This window comes from Mesoplodon bidens (genome assembly GCF_964165515.1).
Source record: "Mesoplodon bidens genome assembly, chromosome: 3".
Taxonomy (NCBI): Eukaryota; Metazoa; Chordata; class Mammalia; order Artiodactyla; family Ziphiidae; genus Mesoplodon; species Mesoplodon bidens.
In genome coordinates, this window is record NC_138178.1 from 141,010,708 (window position 1) to 141,025,341 (window position 14,634).

Here is a 14,634-nt window from a genome sequence, read left to right on the forward strand (position 1 = left end):
TCATAATGGAAGTCTCTTCAAGTGTCTTTAACCTCAACTTGGTGCATTCTGGCTGGTAGCAAAGAAACTGATATAACACATGGTATTTGGACAACCTGGCTTTCCAGCTAGCTTTCTGGCATAGGGGTCAGGCAGGCTGGGCTTTAGAAGTAAAGACTGAATGCTGTTGTAATAAAGAGTTCCGTATACTAAGTAGTCTCTCCATATGCCCTAATTAACAATGTCCTGTGGACCCAGTGACAGTGGTTTGCATGTTAACTCTCTATTACCATCAAGTTGATGTAGGCAAAAGCATCTTCTTTGATGTGTTCAAAGCCACGTTACACCACTTTCCAGCTGTGAGATGTAGGGCAAATTTCTTAATGTGTGAAGTGAAGTACAGAGGGGTCCAAGATGACACACAGTTATTAAGTGGTGGACTCAATAAGGCAGACTCAGGGTATTAAAGATTCAGTATTGTAAAAGTGTCAAATTTCCCTTTACATTAAAAAATTTAAGAACCCCAGGGACTTCTCTGGTGGTGCAGTGATTAAGAATCTGCCTGCCAATGCAGGGGACACAGGTTTGATCGCTGGTCCGGGAAGATCCCACGTGCCGCGGAGCAACTAAGCCTGTGCGCCACAACTATTGAGCCTGCGCTCTAGAGCAAGCAAGCCACAACTACTGAGCCCACTGCCACAACTACTGAAGCCTGTGCGCCTAGAGCCCATGCTCTGCAACAAGAGAAGCCACCGCAGTGAGAAGCCTGCACACGCATTGAAGAGTAGTCCCCACTCGCCGCAACTAGAGAAAGTCCACATGCAGCAACGAAGACCCAACACTACCAAAAATAAATAAATTAATTAATTATTTTAAAAAAATTTATTAAAAAAAAGAGCATACCATGCATGGACAATGATGAAAACAAGTTGTGAAGCAGGGAGTATGATTAATCTAATTCTGTGTTTCTGAGGTCCACAAAATAAAATTAAAAAAAAAATTAAAAGACCCCAAAGAGCTTGTGTTTATATTAAAACTCAGAAATGTAAAATGTAGTGAGAAGAGTGACAGTGTTTTACATTTTTGCAAATCTCATTAGTCTGGCTTACTAGGAGACAGCTAGATTCTCATCTTCTGCATTCAATCTATTGAGGTATGTCGTTTTCTTTGAAGTATATAAAGACAATCTAACCTCTCAAAGACATGTACATGGAAAAGAGAGAAATATTTTAATAACCCTTTTGAATAATTGTGGACATTCTTTGAAACTACACTAATCTCCAACAAGTCAAATTACTCAGAGGTTCATTGTTAAATGGAATTTGAAGCCATGTCAGTGAACTTTTCATACTCTTACATTAAAATCCATTGGTCTGTCTTGTACTTAGAATGGATCTCCAACCATGCATGATTTTATAACATCATGTTTGATCATTTGGATAATACTATTTGACTAGTCATGTAGATCCTCCAAATGATGACACATTCCAGCAGCCGATATTAAAAAATTCACATTTATTAATATTAACATCTACCTCTTCAGAAAAATCTTTATATATATATTACATATATATGTATGTATTTATGTATGTATAGTTTAACAACCATCTTTTTTTTCAAGTAAAAATAGTATTCTATGAGAAAAATATGGATAGGTTAGCTTGAAACTTAATCACATGAGTGCTATTCCTCAACCATTAAACTTTGGTATATAACAGAAGTGCTTTATGCAGGCTCCCCACTTTGTCATACAGAATATTAAAAATACATGTTCTTTATCAAGGATATTTTTAAGTGAAGCTGGCTTTTTTTTCCAGTTAAATTCATGATAGTGAAGCATCTAGTAACTACTAATATAGTTGATATCGCTGCCTTGATTCATACTGTGTCAGTAGCTTTACCCACCATTGCTTTTGCAACATCACACAGAGAAAAATGTCAACACAGTGAGAAAGGCCAGTAACATTTTAGAATTATTATGAAAATGATCTTGACCTCATGGAGTGTGGACCCCCTAGGGTCTGCAGATGCCACTTTGAGAATGGCTGCTCTGTGCCCTTCTCTGTCACCATAATGCCAGTGGCTCTGCAGACTAGTCTGTTTCTGTAAGTGTTATTCTAATGGCTGTACTATTACGCCTGTTAGGAGGCACTGTTCCTCTGAAGTTTAGTGTTTATTGAAAAGGGACACACACCACAGCCAACTCAGATTTAATTAAGTTATCATTTCCCAAAGCAATCAAAAGAAGTTTAACTTCAGACAGAATAGGGGTATTGGTGTCGGAATGTGTGCAGTAGCATAAGAGCCATGGGGGCTTGGTGTCAGAAGTCCAGGTCTAGGCTCTGTCACTAGCTGCAGCCCTGGAAAAATCACCTTCTTTCTCTGGACTTCAGAACTCTCACTTATAGGTGGAGACATGTTGAGTTTCTTTGTCTCTAAAAAAAAATAATGCTTCTATGAATATCTGTAGGATGGATGGATGGAAAAAAAGAAATAAGGAAGAAATGGGACTTCCCTGGTGGCACAGCAGTTGAGACTCCGAGCTCCCAGTGCAGGGGGCCCCAGTTCAAGGCTTGTTTGGGGAACTGGATCCCACATGTGTGCTGCAACTAAGAGTTCTCATGCCACAACTAAGGAGCTGGCAAGCCGCAACTAAGGAGCCAGAGAGCCACAACTAAGGAGCCAGCCTGCCACTTAAACTAAGGACCCTGTGCAACCAAATAAATAATAAATAAATTTTTTAAAAAAAGAAATAAGGAAGAAAGGAATGAATGAATGGACTGAGGGGTTAAGGAATACATTAGGGACAAAATTCCAATATGTGAAAGGTTTGCTAAAAAGGAGCAGGTTGTCTTCTGATACAGCACTTGCTATAAAGCTCAAGCTTTGAATGATGCCTTTCAGGGTGCTAAAGAGGAAGATGTCAGACAAGACGACACCTGATGTTTCCTCCAAATCTAGGATTCTATAATTCTGTAATCCTTTTAGACAGACAGTGGGCATCTGTACTTCTACCACGTATAAGAAATTTTATTCCCACATTGTCAATCATACAAAATTTTAAAGTAATCTTTTTTTTTTTTTTTTTCGTGGTACGCGGGCCTCTCACTGTTGTGGCCTCTCCCGTTGCGGAGCACAGGCTCCGGACGCGCAGGCTCAGCGGCCATGGCTCACGGGCCTAGCCGCTCCGCGGCATGTGGGATCCTCCCGGACCAGGGCACAAACCCGTGTCCCCTGCATCGGCAGGCGGACTCTCAACCACTGCACCACCAGGGAAGCCCTAAAGTAATCTTTTAAAGCTTGGAATCATCTGCTCATCATTCCCATAACAAGTTACACTTCACAGTACCCTTGTTGGCTTATTTATTCCCATTTGTTAGGATGCTTTGGCTGTGAGAAAAAAGTAAATGTATTTAGTAATACTAAAGAAGGCTTCAAAAGTGATAATAAAAGTGTGAGATTTCTAGCCTTGTTTTCTCTCAGCGGTTCCCAAACATTAGTCTGCGTACAAATCTTCTGGAAGCTTGTTAAAGTGCAGGTTCATGGCCCCTGACCCTGCGGATTCTGGTCAGTCAGTCCTGTGACCACTGGAGTGGGGCAACCCTGACTGCACACCACAGTCACCTGTGGAGATTGTTACAAATTTCTTAGCCACCTCTTGACCCCTAGAGATTGATTGACAAGGTGTCAGGTGAGGCTAAGGCATCCTATAAGGGAGCTTATAAACCCGCCCCAGGTCATTTAGAAACACAGTCCGGATGGAGAGGAGCTCTACTGTACCAGGGACTGGCTCCTGGCTCTGCCAACCGCACAGCATAGAAAAATCTTCATCCCTTGTACCGATTGAAGTAGGCTCCTGTGGCAAAGGTATCAGACGTCCCAAAGGTATGCAAACACTCTTTCTGCACAGGGAGAAATCGAAGGTACGGAAAAGCAGATTTTGAGCTTGAACCAGAAAAAAGAAGACCTGTTGGTGGACTTGAAGGCTGCCATACTAAAACTTCACCAGCATTTTCAGCAAAAACAGCAAGAATTAGAAAAGGAAATGCTGTCAGCCAAAGCATCGGACAAGGATGGAGGGGCTGAGAGGGATGCTTCTGAATGGAAGGTGGGTATGACATTAGTTAATGCTGGTCCCACATTCCACCAGAGCTTTAAATTGGTAGTATTTTTCACCTGGAAGGCCTGTGGCATCTATGTATATGGCCTATAGTACAGGAATTTTTAAAAGTGGAAATACTCTGCCTGAGATTATTCACTAGTGAATATTAATCCTTAGGGTGTGTCTGTTCTGGACTCAACCCAGAATTCTTATGCACAAGTTACTTAAGGAGGTGCTTATGAAATTCCATGGGTAGGTGGGTGGCATCTACCCTTTGAAGTATCTTCCTACTAAACAGCCCATTTCAAACTCAAAAACGGGCACAGCACCTCTCTAAGCCCACTCTGAATCCACATCAATGAATCACATTCTTGAATTGTTTGATGAGGGGCCACAGAAGGCAGTGCAAATGAAAGAGATCTAAGATTTGAGTGAGTCATGATATTCAGCTGGATGAGCTGAGAGTTGCTAGACCCCGAGGCTTCTTGTGTGGGTGGGCATCTTGGATAAAGTAAATAAAAAATTAGCTACGTAAAAATGCGGCCAGGCCAGGATCCTGGTGACATTGAACGGCAACCCGGCTGCAAGTCTTTGTGCTGTGCCTTTCAGTTGAACAGAACGGGCTCCATGTTCTTCCTGCCAGCAGTCGAGGAAGAAGCGGAAGAAACCTCCCTGAAGAGCGAAGTAAGGAAAATGATTTTCTCGTTCAAGTTTGTTAGAACAGTAATCTCTAAAAGGTCAATGAGAAGATCTTAAAATGAATGGAAACGTAAGGATTTTTAAATTCAATGCTGGTAGTTTGTAAGGGTGATTGAAGTAGTTGTCTTATGTTATTAATGTTTAAGTGCATCTAAACCTACTTCAGGCCAGAGTGGAATAAATGTAATTCAGACACACTTGTTGGCAGAAGGGAGAAGATGAAGTTCTTTGTCGTATCCTGACTTCTGAGTACTTTCTCTGGAGTTTTGAGTACTTTCTCTGCTGTTTGGTTGGCACTCCTAGTGTGCTTTATAGAACTTTATCTTTCCACATTTGAATTACTTTTTTTAGTCTGAAACAGCATTGCCAAGGACACAAAGAATGGTATTAGCAACTAACCCTACTATGAATCCTTATTACTCCATCAGAACTGGTTGGATGAGACCTTTACCAGTTGTCTTTCCTGATATCAATTTCCATTTCATACTTTAAGAATTAAAGTGATAGTGGGTCTTGTGCGAAAGGGAAGAAAATTGCAGCAATTTACAATTTTTAATGTCTCACACGTAACCACCAGATATTCTCCCTGCTCATTTTATAGATTGTTTAGTAGCTCCACGGTCACACAGAACAGCCTGTTGTCCTTCACGTGTATCACTAGGACACGTGGGGCTGAGTGGTCGGACAAGGAGAAGTGAGGCTTATTATACACTCTGACCATCAGACAACTTTATGATCTGATTATGCCCCTTCACAGCAGAGAGAATTGTGAGAGTGGAGGAGGTACCAGGACCAAAAAAAAAGAGTGCACTTCAGTGCAATTCTAATTTGAGACCTGTATTTGCCTCTGAACTGATATGTTTATAATATTCATTGTTTGTCTTTGACAACGATCAAAAAATACATGTTCATCAGGCTGTTATTTTAAAGATAGCGTTTGAGGTTACATTTACCAAAGCAGATCAAATTCCTAAAGCACTGTTTTAAAGATCCCCTTTGTGTGACATGAGCTGAATCCCAACTTACAAGAATATTTTTTAGGCTTTAGGAAGAGCAACCACATTTGGACTCCTGTGATGTAGTTAGCCAAAGAAATCGATGACAAATAGGGGGATGGGTGGAATTAAGGGCTGCAGTTATACTCTCTGGTAAACTGAGTCATATAAAAGAGATGAGGAGGATGCTGTTATGATGGTAGGAAATCACCTCCCTTTGCTAATCAATTGATTGCTGTGTCAGAGTGGAGATAAGAAAGCAGAGCCATCTTCCGGGTCCCCATCTTTACTCTGGAAGCATGACAAGGATGTGGAGGAAGACAGGTCATCCTCGTCCTCTGGAACGATGGTTCAGGTAATACTGGACATATCACATTTGTTGGGGGTAGGGGATGAGCAGGGATAGTAAGCCAAAGCAAAGAATTTCTCATTGAAAGAATGCTTCAGGAGGGAACCTACAGGGGTTGAAAATTTTTTAAGCTTCTCAGTGTTACCTCTGCACAAAGCAAAGACAACTGAGTACTTACCTATTTCTTGCATTTCTTTTGTGCACTTAGTGATAATAGGAGAGTATTTTGCTGAGAAGTACTCCATATGTGAAAATCCAAACTGACAAAACAGATAACTGAAAGGTTTACCATTGTGGTTAAAGCATTTAACATGCCACTCTTTGGGGAGCAGTTGGGGTGAGAGGTCTCCCCATCATTTTCTTTTTGAATAAAGTAGTATGGAAGGTAAATTAATAAGTCTTTTTGCTCCTTATGACCTTCTAAACCTTCTCCAGTCTCTCAAAATAGAGGGCAAATGCCCTCACTGTAGAAAATGATTATTACATGCTGATGTGAAGATGATGTTTTTCCCTTCCTCCTGAAAGATCTCTTCATAATTATGATCCACACACCTCCCGCACCTGCCTCCTGACCAGGGCTGACCCCTCCCCCAGCTCCCAGGCCAGTCCTTTCATTCGTCTTTGGCACGGGGCTACACTTGTACCTGCATCTCCAGTCTCTTTGTCTTGGTAGCTTCCTTTCCTCTCTACCTCAGAAGTATTCAGTTTCCCCTTCCCTAACAAATTCCCTCCCCCATGGCCCTACCCCTCCAAACAAGCTGAGGGACCCAGAGCCCAGACCATCTCTTCAGAAACTGCTTTGCCTCCCTGGGGTGCCTTCTCTCCATATCTGCCTGTGGACTTCCTTCCTACCCATCCACAAAGGCCCATCTCAACTTCCGCCTCCTCCAAGAAACTGCCTGCCTCTTTCCCTTTGTTTTCCCATAGCATTTTGAACCTCCGTTATGACCTATCACAGTTTTATGCATAGACCTGACACAGTTTCATGAAAAGCAAGAACTTTATCTTCCACATTTTGACGTCCTGTACTGAGCTCAATATGCTACTTTAATGCATTGAATTTCTTTTTTTACATCTTTATTGGAGTATAATTGCTTTACAACGGTTTGTTAGTTTCTGCTTTATAACAAAGTGCATCAGCTATACATATACATATATCCCCATATCTCTTCCCTCTTGCGTCTCCCTCCCTCCCACCCTCCCTATCCCACCTCTCTAGGTGGTCACAAAGCACCGAGCTGATTTCCTGTGCTATGCAGCTGCTTCCCACTAGCTATAGATTTTACATTTGGTAGTGTATATATGTCCATGCCACTCTCTCACTTTGTCCCAGCTTACCCTTCCCCCTCCCCGTGTCCTCAAGTCCATTCTCTAGTAAGTCTACGTCTTTATTCCCGTCCTGCCCCTAGGTTCTTCATGACCTTTTTTTTTTTCTTAGATTCCATATATATGTGTTAGCATACAGCATTTGTTTTTCTCTTTCTGACTTACTTCACTCTGTATGACAGACTCTACATCCATCCACCTCACTACAAATAACTCAATTTCATTTCTTTTTATGGCTGAGTAATATTCCATTGTATATATGTGCCACATCTTCTTTATCCATTCGTCTGTCAATGGACAGTTAGGTTGCTTCCATGCTCTGGCTATTGTAAATAGAGCTGCAATGAACATTGTGGTACATGACTCTTTTTCAATTATGGTTTTCTCAGGGTATAGGCCCAGTAGTGGGATTGCTGAGTCATATGGTAGTTCTATTTTTAGTTTTTTAAAGAACCTCCATACTGTTCTCCATAGTGGCTGTATCAATTTACATTCCCACCAACAGTGCAAGAGTGTTCCCTTTTCTCCACACCCTCTCCAGCATTTACTGTTTGTAGATTTTTTAGTGATGGCCATTCTGACTGGTGTAAGGTGGTGATACCTCATTATAGTTTTGATTTGCATTTCTCTAATGATGAATGATGTTGAGCATTCTTTCACGTGTTTGTTGTCAATCTTTATATCTTCTTTGGAGAAATGTCTATTTAGGTCTTCTGCCCATTTTCGGATTGGGTTGTTTGTTTTTTTGATATTGAGCTGCATGAGCTGTTTGTAAATTTTGGAGATTAATCCTTTGTCAGTCGCTTCATTTGCAAATATTTTCTCCCATTCTGAGGGTTGTCTTTTGGTCTTGTTTATGGTTTCCTTTGCTGTGCGAAAGCTTTTAGGTTTCATTAGGTCCCATTTGTTTATTTTTGTTTTTATTTCCATTTCTCTAGGAGGTGGGTCAAAAAGGATCTTGCTGTGATTTATGTCATAGAGTGTTCTGCCTATGTTTTCCTCTAAGAGCTTTATAGTGTCTAGCCTTACATTTAGGTCTTTAATCCATTTTGAGTTTATTTTTGTGTATGGTGTTAGGAAGTGTTCTAATTTCATTCTTTCACATGTAGCTGTTCAGTTTTCCCAGCACCACTTATTGAAGAGGCTGTCTTTTCTCCACTGTATATTCTTTTTTTTTTTTTGCGGTACGCGGGCCTCTCACTGTTGTGGCCTCTCCTGTTGCGGAGCACAGGCTCTGGATGCGCAGGCTCAGCGGCCATGGCTCACGGGCCCAACTGCTCCGCGGCATGTGGGATCTTCCCAGATCGGGGCACGAACCCGTGTCCCCTGCATCAGCAGGCGGACTCTCAACCACTGCGCCACCAGGGAAGCCGTCCACTGTATATTCTTGCCTCCTTTATCAAAGATAAGGTGACCATAGGTATGTGGGTTTATCTCTGGGCTTTCTATCCTGTTCCATTGATCTATATTTCTGTTTTTGTGCCAGTACCATACTGTCTTGATTACTGTAGCTTTGTAGTATAGTCTGAAGTCAGGGAGCCTGATTTCTCCTGCTCCGTTTTTCTTTCTCAAGATTGCTTTGGCTATTTGGTGTCTTCTGTGTTTCCATACAAATTGTGAAATTTTTTGTTCTAGTTCTGTGAAAAATGCCAGTGGTAGTTTGATACGGATTGCATTGAATCTGTAGATTGCTTTGGGTAGTAGAGTCATTTTCACAATGTTGATTCTTCCAGTCCAAGAACCTGGTATATCTCTCCATCTACTTGTATCATCTTTAATTTCTTTCATCAGTGTCTTATAGTTTTCTGCATACAGGTCTTTTGTCTCCTTAGGTAGGTTTATTCCTAGATATTTTAATCTTTCTGTTACGGTGGTAGGTGGGAGTGTTTCCTTAATTTCTCTTTCAGATTTTTCATCATTAGCGTATAGGAATGCAAGAGATTTCTGTGCATTAATTTTGTATCCTGCTACTTTACCAAATTCATTGATTAGCTCTAGTAGTTTTCTGGTAGCATCTTTAGGATTCTCTATGTATAGTATCATGTCATCTGCAAAGAGTGACAGCTTTACTTCTTCTTTTCCAATTTGGATTCCTTTTATTTCTTTTTCTTCTCTGGTTGCTGTGGCTAAAACTTCCAAAACAGCATTGAATAATAGTGGTGAGAGTGGGAAACCTTGTCTTGTTCCTGTTCTTAGTGGAAATGGTTTCAGTTTTTCACCATTGAGGATGATGTTGGCTGTGGGTTTGTCATATATGGCCTTTATTTTGTTGAGGTAAGTTCCCTCTATGCCTACCTTCTGGAGGGTTTTTATCATAAATGGTTGTTGAATTTTGTCAAAAGCTTTTTCTGCATCTATTGAGATGATCATGTGGTTTTTATTCTTCAGTGTGTTGATACGGTGTATCACATTGATTGATTTGTGTATATTGAAGAATGCTTGCATTCCTGGGATAAACCCCACTTGATCATGTTGTATGATCCTTTTAATGTGCTGTTGGATTCTGTTTACTAGTATTTTGTTGAGGATTTTTGCATCTATGTTCATCAGTGATATTGGCCTGTAGTTTTCTTTCTTTGTGACATCTTTGTCTGTTTTTGGTATCAGGGTGATGGTGGCCTTGTAGAATGAGTTTGGGAGTGTTCCTCCCTCTGCTATATTTTGGTAGAGTTTGAGAAGGACAGGTTATAGCTCTTCTCTAAATGTTTGATAGAATTCAATTGAATATCTTGATCCTGCTTTCCAGATCAATTACATGGTGCTTCCTCTTTCATTTATGGCTAAATGTCTTTACTTTGGTGCTCCTCTTTCTTGGCCCCTTTTGTAATCAAGATTTTGTCCCTTGCTATACTTAAATTGCTGTTGACTTCTGCATATCAATTAAGTACCCTTTAATTAGTCCTAATCCTTCTTGATCTCTTCAGCACTAACCACCTCTTCCTTCTTGAAATGCAGTGTTTCTTTGGCTTTTTTAATTCTGTACTTTCTTGTCTCATCTACCTGCAGCCCCTCTTCCATCTCCTTCTCTTGACCCATCTCTGTGATGGTAGGCATTTCCCCCAATGTTTTGTCCTCTTCTTTCTTCTCTGTTATCTCTCATGGCAATTTCTTCCCCTCTCATAGGTTTGGTAGTCACCTGTATGACAGGGATTCCCACATCAAATCTCTATCTTGACTTTTCCTATAAATCTGTTCCTCATTTCTACTCTCCAGATAGATTTCTCTTTTTGAATGTATTTTCTTCATCTCAGATCCATCTACCAACCTTCCTTCAATGCTTGCTCTTCCTCCTAATTCCTCAGTGTCTGTTAGTGGCACCACTGTTTTCTCAGAGTCTGAGACAAACTTCAGAGTCGTCTCATGTACCTCATTTGTCTTACCTTTCATATCCACTGGTCAAGTGATGTTCATTCTGTCTTTACATCCTTCTTCACCTCCCATTATTTTTGTCATCATCCTATTCCAGGCAATTGTTAACTTCTTCCCTAGACTTTTAGACTAGCCTTCTAAGTGGATTTATAGCCTCTAGTCATTTATATGTCTTATACAATATTAACTGATGGCTTTTCCTAAAACAGTTCATGCTAAGCTCCAGTCTTTCCTGGATTCTGACTATCTGCTGAATAAAATGCAATCTTCTTAGCCTGACTTCCAGACTTATCATGATCCCAACCTACCTTTCCAATTTTATCTAAGCTTTACCTTTGGTTTTTGGTTCATAACTTTCTAATAGCAGTTATTGTTTTCAGTACGCGGAGCAGGAAAGTAACATTTTCTTAGGAACTATGAGATGCTTTGTATATGTCATCTTGTTTAATAATCACAGGAATGAGTGAGCTGGGTTATATTCTCACTTAGAAGTAAATGAGGCTCATAAAGTCCAGGTTAACTTGTCCAAGATCACACAGCTTGTAAGTAGAGCAATCAAGATTGGTCAATTACATCATCCACTTTTCCCACTGCATTGTATTAAATATTTGTGTACATTTCATTTTCCCATTGTTTAACTTTGACTGACCTAGTAAGTGGGTTACACTTACTAGGATCAAAGTGTACATCCATTTAAAACGTGACACACATTGTCAAACTGCCCTCTAGAAAGAATACATCAATTTTATTTCTACCAGGAATGCATGGAAATGCCTCTTTCCTGACCCTAGGCTGATATTGGACATTTCTTAGCCAAACATAGCCAGTGGCTTAAATTGCATATATTCTAAGAATTTTGAGTATCTCTTTAGATGTTCATTGGCTTTCATATTCTTCTTTTATGAATCACTTGTTCATGCCATTTGAGTTTTTCTTCATTACTTGATTTATAACAGTAATAAACATATTAAGGATATTAACAGTTTGCAAGATGTTATCCCAGTCTGTTATTTCTCTTTTAACTTAGATTACAGTGTCTTTTGTGGTGCATGTTATTTTATTTATGTTGTTAATACTAATATTTTTTTCCTTTATTGTCATGCTTTAGAAGTCCCTCCCCACTCCTAGATTAGAAATAGATTCACTCATATTTTCTTCAAGAATTTTTATGGTATAACTTTTACATTTAAGTATTAGATACAATTAAAATTCATTGTTAGTAGTGAGGCGAGGATTTAGCTATGTTTTTCATGGATAGGTAGTTGTTCCCAATTGTAAAAATTCATCTTTCCCCCATTATTAGAAATGTGGGCTTTATCATATAATCTTATTTAATTTTAATTCTCTTAATTATCCATTTAAATACGTAATTCTCTAGATTCCTTATGTGTCCCTCATTAACTACAGAGCTTTAGAGAATTTGAGTCTTCAAAATAAAGACAAACCTGAGGAAGTTGATTTTTTTTTTTTTGCCTAATAAACAAACTTTTTTTTCTCAATGCACCTGACTTCTCTAGACATTTTTAAAGCAGGTGATTTGTAACCTGAGCAGGTCCAGGAAGAGGGACTTGCGTGGCAGCAGGGCAGGAACTTTCTGGACCTCTGATTCTTTTCTTTGCAGGAGGCAGCTTGGAAAATAAGCATGTGTGATAGTTCCATGGCACCGATTTTTGCACAAGACTCACTAAACACTGAGCAAGGCCCAGAATTTTCCCTGAGCCCCAACCAAACACAAGAGGTAAGTCCCTGTTGGTGACAAGCCAACTGCCCAGATACCTGGACTAGCCCACAGAGATGACAAGCTCTCTGTGTTTTGCAATATTTTGTATTGCAAAGCAAGAGGTCTTTGTGAACTTTAACATCTTCATGTGCGCAGCCAAGCCGGAGCACGGGAAGGTTTGACATCAGGTGTTTACGTAGAGAGTAAGCGTGGTACAGAGCAATTAAAGATTTTTTACTCACTCACCGCTTGTGAGGGTGAACTAGCCTTTCCATTAACAGCTCCTTCTTTCTTCTGTAGATATAACTTATGGGGGCGATGAAAGTGGAGGAGAGCTAATATTGATTAACTGCCTATTACATAAAAGGCATTTGTATTTGCTGTCTAATCCTCAGATTAAATAAGGTAGGTTAATATCTGCCATATGTTTACAAATGAGGAAATCAAAATTCAGGGAATAAAAGTACAGTTGGTAAATGGAGGAGTAAGAGTCAGACTCAGAATATTCCACTCTGCCTTCCTAATTTGAATATTTAGTATTGAAAGATGTGAAACCAAGGCAGATTTGGCCTCACAAACTAAACTGCCACCACACCATCCCAGTGGCATATTTAGTATTTGTGCAAATGCATTTAGGTAAGGCACTTTAGCCAGGCAGATTTGCATTTTATAAAATGGGGGGTGGGGCGGGGTGGGGTTTGTGCACCTGTTTGTAGAATTGACAGTAAAATATTTTTGATGGTTGGTATTTTGGCATGAAATATAGCTACAGCCAGAAAATTCATTTGCCTTTTAAATGGATCTTACTTAGATCAGCGATGCGTTATATAGAAATCAAGCAGTATGACATTCACTAACTGAGAGGCTAACTTGGATGCCAGAGGGTTGAGAGAATTATGTCAAGACTTGGGACTTCCCTGGTGGTCCAGTGGTAAAGAATCCACCTTACAATGCAGGGGATGTGGGTTCTATCCCTGGTCAGGGAACTTGGATCCCACATGCCGTGAGGCAACTATGCCCGTGCTCCACAACTACTGAGCTCATGCGCCTCAACTAGAGAGCGCGCATGCGGCAAACTACAGAGCCCACACGCCCTGGGGCCTGCGCGCCACAACTAGAGAAAGAAAAGCCGCACACCACAACTAGAGAAAAGCCTGTGCCTCGACAAAAGATTCCGCATGCCTCAATGAATATCCTGCATGCCGCAACTAAGACCCAATGCAGCCAAAAATAAATATAAATAAATAAATAAATAATAAAAAAATAATTTTTTTTTAAAATGTGGACTTGTAGACCCCCAGGCATAATGAAATCAGGGATTGGATTCTGGTTCTACTTACTAGTTGTGTGACCATAGGCAGTTTGACTAGCTTCTCTAAGCCTCAGTTTTCTCATCTGTGCGCTGGGAATAATGGGTTTGGGGTGTGAAATATGAGATGGTCTTAGCACAGTGGCCTAGCTCTAGAACCCAATAAAAGTTTGGGTATTATCAGTTTACATTAATGCTTTAGAGATGACATAATTCTCTAACAAGAAATACCTGTGGTCATATTTTTTTAGCCCTCCAAAATGTACAGTCATAAAACTTTCATTTAAATAACTTGTACTTTTAGAATTTGGGGTTATCGTATGGAGAAGATATTCAACAGGGGTGCTATTGTGGAAAAAAATTGTGGACTCAGAATTAAAAGATCTCAGAGCTGTGTGACCTTGGGCAAGTAATTTATATCTGGGCCTGAGCTTCTCAGAAGCAATGTGGTGGGATGGGAGGGGTGTGGACTGATTAAACATTAAATGTACTTGGATTTCTGTAACTATAAAAAGAGGTGAGTGAACCGATTCCTGGCACATTCCCCAGGCCACCTTCAGCTATTGAAGTTCTACAGTTACAAATAATCTTTTTTTCTTCTGTCACCTTTGGATTCTTTTCAGGTTCAAATAACTAGCAAATAAAGCCGAGATTAGTTATCCAGCTTCCTTTTTTCCTCATTAATTCAGTGAGTTAGTGAGAAAGCTAAGAAATCAAATATTGTCATTTTCTACATCTGTGTGGCAGATATAGGTGCTTGAATGTTTTTGAGTAAATAAGCAAGGC

The 14,634-nt window shown here is 40.1% G+C and overlaps 1 protein-coding gene across 11 annotated transcripts in view; it reads left to right on the forward strand.

The window, feature by feature from the left end:
- SYNE2 (spectrin repeat containing nuclear envelope protein 2) overlaps positions 1–14,634 on the forward strand; it is a 351,205-nt gene that overhangs the window by 236,490 nt on the left and 100,081 nt on the right. For all 11 annotated transcript variants that reach the window (XM_081228103.1, XM_081228110.1, XM_081228112.1 and 8 more), the window contains 4 exons: positions 3,890–4,087; positions 4,691–4,765; positions 6,020–6,130; positions 12,441–12,557. In XM_081228103.1, coding sequence (XP_081084229.1) covers positions 3,890–4,087; positions 4,691–4,765; positions 6,020–6,130; positions 12,441–12,557 — 501 coding nt within the window. The remainder of the gene's footprint in view (positions 1–3,889; positions 4,088–4,690; positions 4,766–6,019; positions 6,131–12,440; positions 12,558–14,634) is intronic.